This window comes from Pteropus vampyrus, unplaced genomic scaffold (genome assembly GCF_000151845.1).
Source record: "Pteropus vampyrus isolate Shadow unplaced genomic scaffold, Pvam_2.0 Scaffold4, whole genome shotgun sequence".
Classification (NCBI taxonomy): domain Eukaryota; kingdom Metazoa; phylum Chordata; class Mammalia; order Chiroptera; family Pteropodidae; genus Pteropus; species Pteropus vampyrus.
The window spans coordinates 11,218,828-11,237,379 of NW_011888785.1; the positions used below are offsets into that span (position 1 = coordinate 11,218,828).

Genomic DNA, 18,552 nt, shown 5'->3' on the forward strand with positions numbered 1-18,552 from the left:
TGTATATGATAGATCAAAATATACTAACAGAAAAGCAATCTTTCTTTCTATATATAGTATACATACACACACACACACACACACACACACACACATCTAGATTTCAGAGTACATGTTTCTATTTTAAGGTACATTATTCAAAATCAGAGGTGAAATATTTTGTTGCTTTGAATAAAAATAATATATACTGTAGTAAAAATTACTTAAGCCTATTCAAAGTAAAGAACTTTGATAGGAAAACAATTTAAATTAATATTTTTGGTAAAATGACCAAAAAATTACCCATAAAAGACAATGTTTCTCCCACAACTTCTACATCAGTTAAATAATCAGATAAAACAGTTTTAAACATGGTAATTTATTTTATGCAGTTGTTTAAATCCACTTTAAAAATGTTCAAAAGGCACTTTAAGAAACATATTTAAAAATACATTTCTCTGACTTATCGGTGATCACTTAAAATAAGCAAGTCACCAGACATTTTTAAACCATTCATGATACTATTATCTTACATAATTTTTAATTCAAAAACACAACTATTCACTGTGTAATATAGCACACTGCTTAGCAGTAAGATTAGTTTCCCTCTAATAATATACTTTATATGGACTATTAATTTGCAGAGCCCTGCAAAGTTATTTAAACTGATATAAACTGAAAACTAGAGAAGGTAAAGAAGTCGAACTAGAACTCGTGTTAGAGTTGGTTTCTCTAGAGAATTTGTAAAATTTCTTATTCTAATCTGTATTAAAATTATATTTCAACTCCAATATATAAACAAGTCATTTTCTTAATCAATAGAGGTTACGTTTAGCATAAAATAAACCACAGGTTGCCCCCCCAGATTTCTTGAGTATGTTTCTGTCAGGCCTACTGTAAAGAAGTAGAGAAATGAGGAAAGTGAGTTTCTTGTTTGTTTTTGAGAAAAAGGAGGTGGTGGTGGTGGAATCCAAATAACTTTACTTCATTTAATAGTTGTATATCTAGAATTTGTTTAAAGCTGTGGACTTTTAAGTAGGGCAAGTATCCTGAGAACCAGCAGGCATTATTCTTGGATCTTTACTTCTAATCTCATATGGAAAATTAAAATTAATAGGTATAAAATGATAAGTGATACAAATTCTAATCACAAATAACAGACAAATTAACCATGTGAAAGCAGCATTAATAGTTAGAAAACAGAAATTAGTTATAAAGGAAATAAAGAAGGGCAATAAATACAAAGAGGCAGAAACTGTCAAAGACAATAAATTAACTGAACAAATTAAATGGTGACTAAAAGGATAGACTTGGTCTAATCAATAGAGGGATTTTTTTCAAGCCTCAATCTGGTAATAATATGGTTTGATAGGCTCAAGGAAGTGAAAAATCAATACTCAAGAAAGAATTATGAAAAAAAAGTCAGCAAATTTAATGTTCAAATCCAATTACCATATTTCAAAAAATATTAAAAACTGGTCAATAATTTATTTTTGACTTTTTTTTTACAGTAGTTAACAAAAACTTCTCTGAAATTTAAGGTATTTGAAAACAAATAATTGAACTCTGGCCCAACAGTCTGCTTTGTATCATCTATGAACCTCCCAACTGAAAATATAAGTATACTATTATTGGAGAACATAATATAGCAAAAACTTTATAAGACCACACTAAGATCATTTATTCAAATGACAGAGATCTTAATTTAAAAGGTAAGTCATTATCATCATGAAATCTGGTTTCAAGTGATCTACCAAATACTTGAAGAATTTTTTGCTTTATTAGGTCATATAAAACAATTAACTGATTCTTGAAAGTGATGAAATTTTGATAGTATGAATTAGCAAAAAAAATTCTATAAATGTTTTTAAAATGTTTTCATAAAATATTGTAAGTGTTTTTCTACCTCTATGTAAAATTTTTTACTAACAACTGTGAACATTTGTGATGACTCATTTCAGTGTGCTTTTAATGAATTAGTATGTACTTATTAGTACTTAATGAACCCTTGCTACCTCAATGTGAAATTACTAAACTTGGAGATTTAAGATTTTACTGTGGGCTCTGATATTAGTCACTCTGAAGAAGCTAAAGAATTTTGCCAAAATGAATGATCCACTGACCCTTTAAATCATCTTTAAAGTCTTTTACATTTAATACAGTTAATCTTGGACTACATATATTTAAAACATGCTTTATTTAAATCTTTGAAAGATGCCTTACTGATGGGGCAGTGATCCTCAGCATGTTTCAAGGATTATCTGCATCAAAATCACCCAGATGTTAGGGCAAAGGTTTCAAACTGAAGGGCTTGTCTAAACATAACTGCTAGTCTTCCCTGCAGAGTTTCTGATTCAGTAGGTCTGGGACGGGGCCCGGGAGACTGCATTTCCAAGTTCCCAAGCGATGCTGATACTACAGGTTGGAACCACACTTGGTAGGAATGCATACTCTTGGGCCCCATACTAGATTCAGAATTTCTGGGATTGGGGCCTTAAAATCTGCATTATAAGAAGCTCCTGGGAGCTTTATATAAACCACAATTTGAGAAGCACTATGACAATCTAGTTAATTTTACTATTACTGGCCAATGTATCAGATGTCACACGTCAATAAATAAAAATAGAAATAATGCTAAATGACTAACCTCAAGGCTGACATGGTACAAAGAACACACAAGATTTGAGTATAAGTCTTAGCTCTGTTACTTGTCAATTTTGTGACAGTGGAACACTTTAATTCTTTGAGCCTCAGTTTTCTCATCTATCGTATGGGAATCACATCCAATTTGTGAGGATTAACACTAATGTACACAGACTATCTAAACACAGTACTTGACATACAGTAGGCACCAGATAAAAACTAGCTATTACTTATAAGAAATGTACAAAATATTTCCTTCAATATTTGATTTGATTAAAGCAGATTTTTCATTCATTGAAAACAAATACTTACACTCCAAGTTAAGAGAATAATAAAACCTTAATCTTATTGCTCCACACTCTGGGCCAGACAGTATTCTAAAAGCCATATGTATATTCACTCATTTAATCCTCATAAGAATCCTGTGAGGTAGGTAGTATTACTGTCCCTAATTTATAGATGAGGTAATTGAGGCACAGAGATATTAAGTAAATTGCTGAAGGTTATAAAACTATAAGTGATGGAGCAAGAATTTAAACCCAGGCAGTCTGACGCTAGACCACAGGATTCATCACAATGTTAATTTCCTACGAGTAAATTTTAAGGTTTTTGGATGTTTATGATAAACCATTTATACTTCTAGTAGAGAAAAGTAGCATATATGGACTCAAATAAATTCATATCCACACCAAGGTGAAGAACCGTTCAAAGAATAGAATAAATGCCTTAATTTTGGCAGATGATACCACCATGAAAACAATAGTAAACAATTTAATAGGTAAAAATTGGTGTGAGTTTTCACTATGTGGACAGAATATCCATAATTAACCACGAAGATGAACATCCTCTCAAATATAGCATCCAAAGAGGTCGTGGTTTTGACATGTTTTGGCACAATAAATATAAACTATTTAGCTAAGCAGCAGAGTCAATGGCGTTGATAGCCATGTAAAATAAGCATAATGATAAGCATAAATGTAAATTGTTTGTAACATTTAAGATAATCTTATAGAAAATCTGTAAAATATTTTTTATGATACACTCAGATAGTATTGCTAAAGATAACAAAAAATAAAACATTTTTTTCCTTCCAGAAATTCTTTAGAGGGTCACTAAATTGGAACAAAACATTTATGAATGTGTTTTTGATGACAGTCTTGAATGGGTATTCTGCTCAGTGTGAATTATCTACCCACTGACAAAACAATCATCCCTAAATAGTAAGTCAGCATCAAAAGTCAGGCTGTTATTTGGTCTTTTAACACCTGACATATTTCAACTCGTTTAAGCATTCTGCATTTTCTAATTTATTTAATTAACTCTGGTCAAAATCTTGCATTCATATTATTTTGCCAGTAACTAATAGCCATCTCAGATGCTAAAAATGAATTTCAAAACTCTGCTTTAAACAAGTTATGAAAGGCACAAACAAGTTCTCATCTCTCAACAGGATGAGAATGAAAGGAACTGTAACTATGTAGTTAGAAAGTTTTAAATAATTGATTAAAAATGTCGCTTAGTAATTCCTGAGAGTGGCACTGATATAAGAAAAGCATTTCCAACTAGCACAGATTTACTATTTATTAATTACCCATAATTAATAATGGGTAGATATGGGAACAAAATATTTAAAAATCCATGTTTACCAAATGCCTTGAGTAAATAAATATTAATAGTTGAAAATGGTATCCAAGAATGGTTAAACACATTTAGAAGAGACAACAGGGACTCAGTATAGGCATACCTTCCTTAGAGATATTGTGGGTTCAGTTCCAGACCACCATAATAAAATAAATACCACAATAAAACAAGTTGTAATCTTTTTGCTTGTGGAGGTCTTACCTTTAATTTGTAAAAAATGTAACATATGTGAAGCACAATAAAGCAAAGCACAATAAAACAAGGTATGCCTGTAAAAGATTAATTAGAACCAAATATATATAAAATACAGTCAAGGCCCATGACAATTTCAAAATGTGGTTTTATTAATGCACTTTAGGACAAGTGCCATTCTTATTCTACCTTCTTCTGGAAGAAATACTGTCAATTATAAATAGTAACAGCAAAATGGTGATTAGCCAAAAACTGCACATGGGTATGTGTGGGGAAGTTTGGTTCATTTGTGTCATACTGCAAATATAAACTCATGTCTTGAGTTTATAAACAACACTGAGCAACAATATTTCCTTCTAAAATTTTCTTTAAGGCAGATCTGTTCAGTATCGTGTGTGTTACTAACATGGTGCATTGCAGTTTTAGCAAATTTAACTATTTTTATTTCCCAGTGAAAATAATACATGTGGTCAGGAACAGACAACAAAATCTCTTTTCTAGTCCCTCTGCCTGGCCATCATTATAAAAACACAAGTTTTTCATATACATATATATATATACACACATATATATATTACTGTATCAAAACACATTTTAACAGATTTTGCAGCTCATTAAAGCTTCAGTTTACAGTCATTTATATGAAAGATTTCTAATATGGAATGTTCACTCAGAAAGAATTCCTCACTGGAATTCCAGTGTTCTTTATCAGAAATGCAGAAGTTCTTCTTCAGTGCAATGTGAGACATTTTACCTCTGTTCATTTATGTTTTCCTTTCGAGGTTTCCCAATTTTACTTTTGGATCTTCATTTTTGTAGGCTCGATTTATTTCCTTTAGTATATTCTCAGGTAAGGCAGGTTGATATCTGTATAAATATCCATATGGACGAAGATGATAAACGAGGTATTCTAACTCATACATAGTTGTAGGATCAACATAGTGAAAAGAAACTGCAAGATCAGAACAGCAACCAGGACCCTAAAAAAGTAGTGGAAACAGGTATTACTAATAAATATCATGTTATCAACATACAGCATTCACATACTGATAAAGGAAACACTAATTTTAAAAGAATCCAATAATGAAAGCTGGCAAGGTTTTAAAGAGGCACCTAATTTATTAGACCTGTGGAAGAATTAGTTTCTAATGATTTAAAACCAAACATGACATTAATAATATCTAACTGAAGTAATATTCTCTCATACTCAACAGTGTTTTAGCAGAAAAAAATCTTGAGACTTCTTTAAATGAAAGGGGCAGCCAACTAAAGCTCTATTTCTTCAAGTTTTGCTTTCTCTTCATGTTCTCACTATAAATTTTTGCTTGGCTCAACTTTAGAAAGACACCTTTGGAGCATTCAATGACAAAAAGCCTTGCCTACTATGTTAGCTATTATTGACAGGCGGCCCTCAGTAAGTCAGTTAAACCTTTGTTCGGTTATATAATTTTCACTCATTACTAAACAGTTGGTATGAGAAAGGTTTAAAACAAGACAAAAACAAAATAACAAAAATACAACAAACAGGAATGAAAAAGCATGAAAATAAAAAAACTGATCACAGAATTAAAGTCATAGGAGATTTGGGGATCAGAATTGGCACCTGGAGGATGTTTCACCCAGGTGACGCCAAGAAAATTTGACTCTAATGTCTTTACAAGGACTCAAGGAGAAAGACAGTCTGGCAAATTCCTGGAGAAGATTCATGAAGACATATTAAACTAAACATTTAATGATTCATGCTTGGAAGTATGTACCTTACAATGCAGTAAAAATTATCAAGAAATTGTACATTATATTTTCTGTGGCCTTCTCTTTGAACTTCTCCTTTGAAACAAACACTGGATATGTGAGAGTCTTGGATAACTATGTAGATACTGAACAATTATCTGGTGCCTACTTATATACATTTAGGAAATAGGAATAAATATGAAAAGTAAACATATAAGTCAATTTGTGATTACCCAAACCAGCTCTGTCCAATAGATGTATGTGAACCACATAATGCAGTTTAAGATTTTCTAGTAGCTACATTTGAAAAGTAAAAATAGGTAAAATTACTTTGAAGGTATTTTATTTAATTGAATAAATTCATGTTATTTTTTCAATATGCAATTAATATTTTAAAACTTATTAATAAAGTCATTCTTTTTAGTTGTGCTAAAGGCTTGAAATCAGGTGTGAATCTTATACTTACAGCACATCTCAATTTTGACTAGGCACATTTCAAGAGCTTAATATAGTTAATATATGGTTAGCAGCTACTGGACTGGCCAGTATATATTAAACTAAAAGAGTAGAACAATAGCAGTTAATTTTAAATTGCTGATCCTCTATGGAAGCAATTTTATATGAACTCTAAAATACTGTATTAATATTTTTGATAAGATTTACTGCATTATGTTACACTTTATAGCATTATTGTGTACTGAATAGCTAGAGTATTGTTATTACTAAGCAATATAAACAATAAAAGACAATAAAAAATAGCTAGAATTATTAGAAATAAAATAGTTCTATGATTATGGTTACCCCCAAAACTTAAGAGTCAAGTGGAAAATCATCAGAAATAAAGAATCCAAGAATAGAGCAAGATTTTTGAGATGCTTTAAAAAAACTAGTTTTCATACAGACCAGTTAAAAAGTTTTAAGAAAGAGCCCAAGTAGAATAACAAAAATATTAAATATCTAAGGAATACTTAAAAGAAGAAAAAAAGATCTGAAGAAAACTATAAAACTTTACAAAGGGACCTAAAGAAAACAAAAAATCTTGGGCAAAGATGTTCACAGTCCCTAAATTAACAAATTTATACACAAAGATAAAGACATGAGAGTTGCCAAAACAATTTCAAAGAAAGAGAGAGAAATAAAGGAGAGAAATACACTCTTAGATTAATAACTTAAATATTCTGTAAAGCTACAAGGTACAAACAACATGGTGCTGAGTCAAAACCAAATAGAACAATGGAAGAGAACTGAAATTCCAAACACTGATCCCACTATAAGTAATGCTATAGTGTATGATAAAGGAGGTATTTTAAATCAATAGTAAGACTCAGTAAAAAATGGAACTGGAATAATCAGTTAACGATTTGGAAAAATCACGAGCTCTCTAACAACCATATGCCAGTAAGTTTCAGATGTAATATAAGTAAAATTGAAGAATAGAATAAGTCATATCTGATCAGTTCTGACCTATGAAAAAGGCAGTTTCACATGTAGAAGGATGGATATATACACAAACATCTATGTATATTTTAAATTCACCATAAGAAGACTGCAAATTCTCTGGTGAAAAGTCTTTTCCTATGGAATAGACTCACTTTAGGGAAGGAGAAGGTGGCATGAAAGGGAACTCTATGAAGAGTAAGTTCTAAACAACCAAATTAAGAACATAATTCTTTCATCAACTAGAATATCTCACACCCTGACTTCCTAGATAAAATTTTTTTACACTGTATTTTTAGTTATTACTACAGAGAATGTATGTGTAAGATTTAGGATGGCTTTGAAAATAGTAACTCACTTAGGGAAGAGAAAATTAATTAAACGATGGATGAGTAACAATACAAGTTTGACTTCACATTGAGTTTATATAGAACCTTCGAAGAGAGAAGCAGCAACATTAGAAGGTTGGGTCAACTTTGGTACTCCCAAGGCTATTTTATAGTCTTCAATGTAATGAATAAATTTTTATAGAAAAAACATAAATTTTGCCATCCACTTTAAAAACCACAATTTAAATAAAAGATGCACTATAAAAAATACTCATTTTGTTCATATAAAGCAAAAAGTTAGGTATACACTATTTGTAGTGGAAATTGTAGGGAGCATTCTTAAAGGATAAAAAAAGGAAAAAAGAATATTTTACTGGTTACGAGATAATGATAATTATGATGTCCCTTTGCTATTACTGTATATGAACCCAATATCAGATACTCTTGGTGAAAATTTTTATGCATTTAGGTGTATTTGTTACATGTATTTACAATGTTCTTGAGTTTTTGTATGGGAAAGAGTGCAGAATTACGAGTGGAAGTGGTCAAGTATTCTTGGAGTGGTCAGAATATACTAAGAAAAGGTTCCATTAAAAAAGTATCCACTAAAAACAAAAATAGACTATAAAAAGGCAGGCTTGAGAATACATCTGTTTTATAGTCTAGGACACTGTTGCACCTGCAGTAGCAATAAAATGCTAGCATAAGGTTTCAAACAGCCTCATTTTATAGAACTGACCTTTACAATGTTTCTTCCTTAAAGTGTAAATTTATCCCAACAGAACATTTATTCTAACATATCCTCTCACCATCCCCCTTTTGGGCACTTATCTCATTAACCGTAGAGGGGAAATCATGATGAAAATAACAAGAGCTTGTAGAATCAGAGTGGTTTGCAATACTCCCTAAACTACTTAGCAGGAGAGGCAAGTCACTTTCCTGAGCTTCAGTTCTGTCACCTATTAAATGCAGAATTACTATAAGGATTAGTTATGGTGTCTGTATAAGTACCAAGAACACACTGGCGGTGACAGCAGCAGCAGAAGCAGTGGTGAGTTGCTCCAAAGTTTCCTTTTAAAGCTGATAACCTAAAGCTTGGGTCAGATGTTCTAGGTCAGGGCATTTTAACTTCAGTACTACTGACATTTGGGGCCAGATAATTCTTTGTTGTGGAGGGCTGTACTGTGCATTGTGGAATGTTTAGCATTTAGTGGGTTTCTACCCACTAGATACCAGTAGCAACCTTCCAGTTAACAACCAAAACTGTCTCTGGATTTGCCAAATATTCTCTGGGAGGCAAAAGAAAACTCCTGGTTAAGAACCACTATTCTATATGCTGGTTTGAAAATACTGGCTTGTGAAGAAGAGAATGGTAGAATGAAGTGTCTTATTTGTATCTTAGGACGAGAGGAAAGAAGGTACAGAGTCCTAGTAACTTGCCCAAAGGCCTTATTAATAATAGAACTGAGTCTAAAAGCTACGATTTGTGACTGCTGCTCTCCTTCAGTCATTCACTGTAATGCTCATATTAGTGAAAAACTGGCAACAACTTACTAATGTATATCAGCAGGAGAATGGATAAATTACAGATATTCATATATTAGATTATACAGCAGTCTAACTTAATAAAGCAGATACATATATTAATGTTGATAAATTTTAATGTATGAAAAGGGAAAATGTATAAGAATATATATGGTATAATTTCATCTATTTAAAAACCTGCAAAAAAAATGCTATAGATTATGGGTAAACATAAAAACAAAAACATCCATGGCAGTCAAAAATATTATATTTATGATCATGATTAACTTTGAGGAAAGAGGCAGGAGAACTGTGTTGGGGAGGGTACACAGACCTAAACTGTATCTATATCTTTTTCTTAAAAAAAAAAAATCTAAAGCAAATGTAGCAGATTAATATTTGGTAAAGCTAGTTGGTAGGTACAAGATACTATATTCTCAAATTTTGTCTGTACATCTGAAATATTTAATAATGTACTTTCGATAAAATTCTCAGAAATGTAAGCTAAGGCATCAAATGAAAGCTAAGGTTTATTAGGTACTTACTCTGTGACAGGCACTGTACTATATATAATTACAACTGGATGAAGTATATCAGGTCTATTTTACAAATGAGGAAACTTATGCTTGGTAGGTAGGCAAATTCTGTCCATCCAAGATCATTCAACTATTAAATGGGAAAGCAGGATTTGAACCAAGGTCTTCCCAAACCTTAAAGTCTTTTCATGCATTGTTCCTGAAGACTAGAAGTCTCTTTAGTCTTCTTCCCATGGGCTGCTAGCCAGCTCTCTAACCTCACTCAGTTTTCTGTTCAAAAGTCGCTCTTTAGGGAGGCCTTCTTTAAACTAGATACCCTACTCCCCTCTGGGTCACTCTCTTTCCTTTTACCTGGCTTTTTCTTTCAGGGCACATGATTTTATATAAAATCATATATCTTAACTAGTCTACCTGTTTATTGTATGTTTCCTCATCCAGAATGTAAGGTTCATGAGAAATGGAACTTGGCCATATTTACCACTCTATTCTCAGTGCCTGGCATATAATAGTACCAATACTTTTTGAATGACTATTGATGACACTTTTATTTTCATTTACTTCATCATACTGCCACTCTAAAAAAAGACAAAGGGAGATTCCTAGTGGTACTAAAGAAACATTCACGCATCTCAACTAGGTTTTTTTTTTAAGGTAACAAAATTCAGTCTAAGTATTTATACTGTAATACAATCTCTAAACTTACCTCTACAGGAGGATAATAGTTATAATTCCAGTACCAAAAGGTTCTAGGTAGATAACCCTTGATTAAGTGGTGTTCTGGAACAAAGGGATGAAAAGTTTCTTTCCCAGTGGTATCTCTGGAATCTCCTGCTTCTACATTTATAATTTCCATGCATTTCCCCAGTGCTAAATCTTCGATGGAGGAACTATGTGTACATTTCTCTGTTTTAAACGCATCGACAAATCTCTTCAAGGCTTCTTTGCTCAATACATATCCTGCTCCTCCACTCATGTAACCCTGCTTTACATAGGGCTTAAATCTTCTCCCAAAGTATATGGGTTCTTCAGGGTTGTGTTTTGAGAGAAGCCATCTCAAATTGTCTAGTATAACATATGTATCATCATCTGCTTTCATAAACCAATCGGCATCTTCTAAATAATGATCATGAACATACTGAAAAGCTTTAATTGTTTTCCAGTATAGTTGGTCTCTGCCTTCTCTGGTTTTTAACCCCACAGCAGGGAAGTCTTTATTTTCTTCAGAACTCATAAACAACACTTTGTTACAACGCTGGGCCCATGTAGCTTTGACATGTTTAGCCTTTTTCTCTAGATTTTGAGGCCCTGTCATAACCCAGCAAAGAATTTTAACCTTCTGATAGAGGTTTCCAGCGACGTCTGTGTTCTCATCTATTAAACAAAAATTTTAAAAGTTATATTTACACATATGTAAAATCCAAATAAATTATTCTGAAGACATTTTCTTAAACAATTTCAAAAAACAGCCCCGTGTCTACTTACTTATTTATCATTAGTGATTTAGCTGAAAGAAAGCAAAACTCAACCTAATATGAACCGACATTATGATTTATTGGTTTCATGTCAATCTTATCCAGGAGATCACTGGAGCTAACAACAGTGTCACTATGACTTAAATTCTTATTATTATGAACCATGGTTCATTTCCAAACACTACCAGCATCACCTGGGAGTGTGTTAGAAATGCAGCATCTCAGGTCCCACCCCAGACTAACTGAATCATAATCTGCATTTTAACAAGTTCTCCAGGTGATTCACATGCATTTTAAGCACTACCTTAGATAATCTTTGCTTTTCACTCCATTCTACAATGAAACTACAGCAGGTTAACAGAACATTGATAGGAATTTTTCGCTGCTCTAAATAAGCTTCTGAAGGGCAGGAAAGACATACCACTGAAGTGGCAGTTCATTTTGAAGCTCACAAGAGTCCACTGTTATGAATTTCTACAATTACCCTGAGGTGCCTTTAAAGAGGCTTTCATAACTACCCCAGTTTGATGGAGTTAATGGTTAACGTAGAGCTGAGATTTCTGATAGTAACATGCCTCATTACGAAACGCAAATAATGGATGAACAGGTAGAAGCAGTATTTCCAAGATTGTTAGAGTAGTGTTTTTCAAAGTATTGGTTTGTAAAGAAACATGTAAGGAGCTTATGACAGAATATAAAGCAACATATTAATCTTTTCATTGAGGAAGTCTTGCTCCCCCAATGGCAAAAGTCCTAAGCAGTGAGCTTAACTGATTTACATCCTGGTGCAAGTTCCTTATCTGTGTGCGGACAGGTAACAAACAGCTCACAGACTGTCAGGCCAGGACCACGTACTGAGTAATGCAATTGCACAGGAAGAGTTTAAACGTAAAATTCTAGATCAGTACTTGGTAAAGGACAAATTTTTATTTCCAATAGTTAAGAGATCTATACTTTTATAAATATGCTAAAAATAAAATACTGAAATATAAAAATTAAAAAAATATATCAAATACAAGCCCCAATAAGTTTTTATATATAGATTTAGACGAAATTACTGTCAAATTACCATAAAAGTTTCTGTTTAATTACAATTTCAATACTTATTTAGTTGTAGATCAGCATGAGTCTGCAAAGCCACACTTTGTGTAGCAATGCTGTAGGCAGAATCCTGAGAAAGCATATCCTTAAAGTTAAGGTCAACCAGTGAGTTACAAAAATTTAGTCCTGTGAAAAATTAACAACGGGAAGCATAAATTCCTAGTTAACTGACTGAGAGAATAGAATAGCAGGGCATGAAAATAGACTCATGCCTCTCTGAATATTAAGAATTCATAATCTAAAAACAGACAAAATCACCCTATTTTCAGTCAGAGAGAATTCAAGTTTCTTATATTGAGGAGCCCAATCTCTTAGCTGTACAGATATACCAAATCCTGGATGGCTCGGGGAATTGGTGGATATAGGAGACTCCAATATGTTTCATTTAGAACAAGACTTTCTCCCCACTGTTGGGATTTGGTAGATATTCTTTCTCATTCTTTCAATTATTTACTCATTAATTACTTTGAAGGAGATGAAAAGAAGAATAAGACACATGTGCAAACCAACACTTGCCACATACTAAGAGAAGCTATAACAGTGGTATGTACAAAGCGTTCAATGTGCCAAGGGAAAAGAAAGCGGTTGCTGATAAATCCTATAGAACAGTGCAATGGAACTTGGCTAGTACAGAGAAGGGGAGATAAAGCAATAACAGCAAAAATAAGAAATGATGCAGAAGATAGGTCTTTAAATGAGTAGATGCTCACCAGAACAAAGGACAAAAGGCATGGTAAAGTTTGGCTGAGTGCAGATACATGGGAATAACTGAAGGCCTGAAATAGGGAAATGCACTATAGATTGAGAGAAGAAATCTGAAAAATGGTAAAGAAGGTGACTTGTTAGAATTAAGCGATAAATGGGATTGGTAAGTGAAGGAAAGCATCTACTATAACTTCACAGTTTCTGGCTTAGGCAGATGGTAATGAGCTATGTACAATAAGGAATATAGGAGACAGATGAAGTTTTAGAAGGAGGAAGGAAAAGAAAAAGTGTTTTATTTGTACATGTTAAGTTTGAGAGGAACAGACAACTTTTAGCATATCCTACATTTTGTGGGCTATCGAGGAGGACAAGTAGGTACCTAATATATGTGTCTGTAGTAAGGCCAACCAAGTACAGCCTACTAGGAGTAGAGGAGCCTCAATTCAATTGATCATTTCAAGACCTGGAGTGATGCTACAGAACAAAGGCACAATGATCAAACTGCTTTACTGTAAGAACCCAGAGCACCTGCTCAGAGATGAATCATTGTTATATAAAACATTCACACAACATAAGATAATTTACAATAGTATGCATGTGTTTGCTAGTTCATAAAACTCAACCAAGATTTGATAATTTGCCCTCAACCTCTGCTTGAGAAGAAGGAAACAATTTACAGCCAGAAAGATAAGAGAAATAATGCTTAATGGGGACCCTCTGCACCCTATAATTCTAATTGTTTTCAAGTTGTATTCTTTTGTATATTCCTTTCTGTCAAATCAACCATAAAATCTGCAGAGGTCTTTTTATTGTATTAATGCTGTCTCATAGTCTTAAGAACTGGGTTGAAGATAAAGACAGTAAGGAATAGGTGCAAATGAAAATTATAGGGTTTGATGATATCACACAGGCAAAAAAAAAGAGCCAAAGTACAGAAACTTGTCATTTAGCTCTGTGCCCATTAAACCAAAATTTAATGGGCACAGAGGACTCAATTGAGAAAATCTGGTTAGAGATCTGAGGCCAGGAGAAAATGGAGTAATAATAACACATCCCTAGTATTCTGCTTCCCTAGTTCTTTATGCTTCTCAAAAAGAGAAAAGATTAGTGATATTAGCTACTGATAAAAATATAAACTGAGATTTATATATACCTCTTGAGTTTCTCTAGGAAAACATGACTAAGCAAAAACTAAGACCAAAACAATAGCGGAAACTAAAGACACAAACATGAACCATGATAACAAAATTAGACAAAAATTTCAGAAATAAATCTAACCTGAACAAGTTTGCCTTTTGCCAAATTACAGCTTCTGAACTATTTCTACGAAAACTGCATACAAAATTAATACTTTAATACCTAAATAAATCTACGTTTCAACAATGTGTTTCTCCTGATGCAAACTGAGAATTGTCATTTCATATCTGGAATTAAGCTCATTTTCATCAAAAAATATGATGTGATATAACAAAATTTATATAAATTACTTTCTAATTCTCTCAGCACTTATATAGACTAAAAAATACTGTGTTTACTCCTTAATAAAGTAAACCATACCTTTATGTTGGCTAGCATCTGCATTGAAGTTCATCTGTCCTTTTTGATGATTCTGTCCATTATCATCTGAATGCCTAGCATGAGGATCATTATGAAGAATATTAGGCTGGGTGTCACCCTGTTCTCCCAACAAAATACTAAATAACTGAGAACATAAAAAAAATCCGACTGCTGATCCACAGAGGAAGGTTAAAAAATTCAGCCAAGATTTAGAGGCCATTTCCCGAAAGTGTATTTCTGTAAGAAAAGAAATTAGCAGGATGTTATAAATTATAAAGCAATATACATACCAAGAGCAAAAAGCGTGATAACTCTTACCTATACTGGAAAGTTAATTCCTTCCATTTAAGAACATTTCTGAGAGCATTTAATTTTAATCTATGAGTTTATCCCTCTATTTGCTGTTAAAACGCACTGATGGACAGCAATAAAAAGAATAAAATAATCATTGTGAGGGTGGGGCGTGGGTAAATATGAAGAACATTTTAAAAATACAGATTTCCGGTTGCAACTGAGATCTCAGATGCAAAAGATTTACATTTTTAGAAACAACTAAAATTTATATTTTTACTTTATTTTTTAAGGGACACTTTTGTGATACTATTTTTTAAAAAAACAACAAGCAGCAATAAAATACTGCATGAAAAAGAAAGAAATCACTCTATATCCCATGAACCAGAAACAACTTTTGATGAGTATCATCACAAATATGGGTAATACTTTTATGAATAACAGAGACAGAAGGAGAAATAATTATAGCTAACATCTGAGTCCTGAACTCAGGGCTTTACATGAATTACCTTAAACTACAAACTAGGGACAATTAATCCCATTTCAAAGACGAACTCACTCAGAGAGACCAGTGACTTTCCAGGGTTTAACGGAAATCTGAATCAAGAATTCAGATAACCATTTTGCTATAGTTCTTCAGAATTCAGATTATACTATTATAATATGTTAAAGATTTAACATATTAAGTTAAATTTACTTGATTTATAGGAAAAATGGAAATTAAATGAATCTAAACAAACTTTGAATAACAGCTAAACGTTTATAACATGACCTCCCTCCTCTAAATGATCCCTTTGAAGATAAAGATTATGAAAAACATAAAACTGGAGGCATGTATAAAACTTGTATGATTAAACACTATAGAATCCTAATTTAAAAAAAAAAAATCTAATACCTAACTAAATGGAGAGACAGACCATGTTCATGGATTAGAAGACTCACATAGCAGAGATGTCAATTCTCCCCAATCTAATACATAGGTTTAATGTGATTTCTATCAAAATCCCTTCAAGATTTTCTGTAGACACAGACAAGTTTATTCTAAAATTTATATTAAGGCAAAGAAAGTAAATAACAATTTTTAAAATTTTAATTAGTTTCAAGTATTCAGTACATTGGACAAAAATTCTCTCCTCTGACTCTACACCTAGCCATTATAGTAATGCTGACTGCAGCTCCTATGCTGTGCTCCCCATTCCCATGACCATCTATCAATTACTAATTTGTACTTCTTTAACCCTTCACCCCTTTCTCCCAGCCCCTCAGTGTCCCTCCCCTCTGGCTATCAGCAGATTGTCCTCTATTTGTGAGTCTATTGATGATTAGTTTGTTCTTTTTGTTCCTTAGATTCCACATATTAAGTGAAATCATATGGTATTTATCTTTCTCTGCAACTTATGTCACTCAGCATAATAACCTCTAGGTCCATCTATGTCGCTGCAAATGGTATGATTTCATCTTTTTTTACTGGCTTAGAAATATTCCATTGTATAACTTCTTTATCCAATCATTTGTTGATAGGCATTTAGGTTGCTTCCGTATCTTGGCTATTGTAAATTGTGCTGCCATGAACATAGGGGTGCATAGATCCTTATGAATTATTGTTTTGGTTTTCTTTGGATAAATACCCAGAAGTGCAATTATTAGGTCAAAAGGTAGATCCATTTTTAATTGAGAAACCTCAGACTGTTCCACAGGAGCTGCACAAATTTGCAATCCCACCAACAGTATATGAAGGTTCCCTTTTTTCTACATCCTCACCAACAGTTGTTGTTCTTTGATTTATTGATGATAGCCATTCTGACAGGTATCAGGTGATATCTCACTGTGGTTTTAATTTGCATTTCTCTGATGATTAGTGACCTTGAGCATCTTTTCATATGTCTATTGGCCATCTATTTCCTCTTTAGAGAAATATCTATCCAGGTCTTCTGCCCATTTTCTTAATTGGATTGTTTTTTGTTGTTGTTGTTGTTGAGTTGTATATATTTTATTGTTTGAAATATATAAATTCTTTATATATTTTGGATATTAACCCCTTATCAGATGTATTATAAGCGAATATCTTCTCCCAGTCAGTTGTTTTTCATTTTGTGGAAGGTTTCCTTTGCTGTGCAAAAAGTTTTTAGTTTGATGTAGTCCAATTTGTTTATTTCTTTTGTTTCCCTTGTCCAAGGAGATATGTCCAAAAAGATATTACTGTTAGCAATATCATAGAGATTACTGCCTATGTTTTCTTCTGGAAGTTTTATGAGTTTGGGTCTTATATTTAAGTTTTAATCCATTTTGAGTCTATTCTTATATACAGTTTAAGAAGGTTTTACACGTATCTGTCCAATTTTCCCAGCATCATTTATTAAAGAGACTGTCTTTACCCCTTTGTATATTCTTGTCTCCTTTGTCACAGATTGAGTGTATAGGCTGGATTTATTTCCGGGCTCTTTATTCAGTTCCACTGATCAATGTATCTGTTTTTATGCCAGTATCATGCTGTTTTGACTACTGTAGGCTTGTAGTACAGTTTGATATCAGATAGTGTGATACCTCCAACTTTGTTCTTCTTTGTCAAGATTGCTGTGGCTATTCAGGGTCTTTTATGGCTCCATTTAATTTTAGGATCATTTGTTCTAGTTCTCTGAAAAATGCCACTGGTATTTTGATAGGGATTGCACTGAATCTATAAACTGCTTTGAGTAGTATGGCGATTTTAATGATGTTGATTCTTCCTACCCATGAGCATGGTATATGCTTCCATTTATTTGTATCTTCTTCAATAACATAATTTTCTGAGAACAGGTCTTTTACCTCCTTGGTTAATTTGACTCTCAGGTATTTTATTGTTTTTGATGCAATTGTAAATGGGATTGTTTTCTTAATTTCTCTTTCTGAAAGTTCATCATTGGTATAAAAATGCAACTGACTTCTAAATATTAATTTTGTATCCTCCTACTTTACTGAATTCATTGATCAGTTCTAACAGTCTTATGCTGAAATCTTTAGAATTCTCGATGTATAGTATCATGTCATCTGCAAATAATGAGTTTTACTTCTTCCTTCCCAATTCAGATACTTTTTATTTCTCTTTTTTGTCTTGTTGCTGTGGCTAAGACTTCCAATACAATGTTGAAGAGGAGTGGTGAAAGTGGGCATCCTTGTCTGTTCCTGATCTTCAGGAAAATGCTTTTAGCCTTTCTCCATTGAGTATGATGCTACAAAAATTTTTAAAAAAGAAGACTAAAGTGGGAGGAATAGGTCTAACTGAGTTTAAAACATGATAAAGTGACTGAAATCAAGACTGTATAGTACTGGAGGAAAAACAGACTCATGGATCAATGGGACAGAGCAGAGAACCCAAAAATAGACATACATAAATATGTCAAATGATTTTTGACAAAGGTACAAAAGCAGTTGAGG

At 32.8% G+C, this 18,552-nt stretch overlaps 1 protein-coding gene across 2 annotated transcripts in view; it reads right to left on the reverse strand.

Annotated features, from left to right (window-relative positions):
* Window positions 1-342: 342 nt before the first annotated feature.
* Window positions 343-18,552, reverse strand: part of C1GALT1 (core 1 synthase, glycoprotein-N-acetylgalactosamine 3-beta-galactosyltransferase 1) — a 34,788-nt gene continuing 16,578 nt past the window's right edge. For both annotated transcript variants that reach the window (XM_011363208.2, XM_011363216.2), the window contains exons 2-4: window positions 14,848-15,084; window positions 10,716-11,383; window positions 343-5,435 (exon numbers count right to left, since the gene is read on the reverse strand). In XM_011363208.2, the coding sequence (XP_011361510.1) occupies window positions 5,220-5,435; window positions 10,716-11,383; window positions 14,848-15,084 (1,121 nt within the window). In that variant the 3' untranslated portion in view covers window positions 343-5,219. The remainder of the gene's footprint in view (window positions 5,436-10,715; window positions 11,384-14,847; window positions 15,085-18,552) is intronic.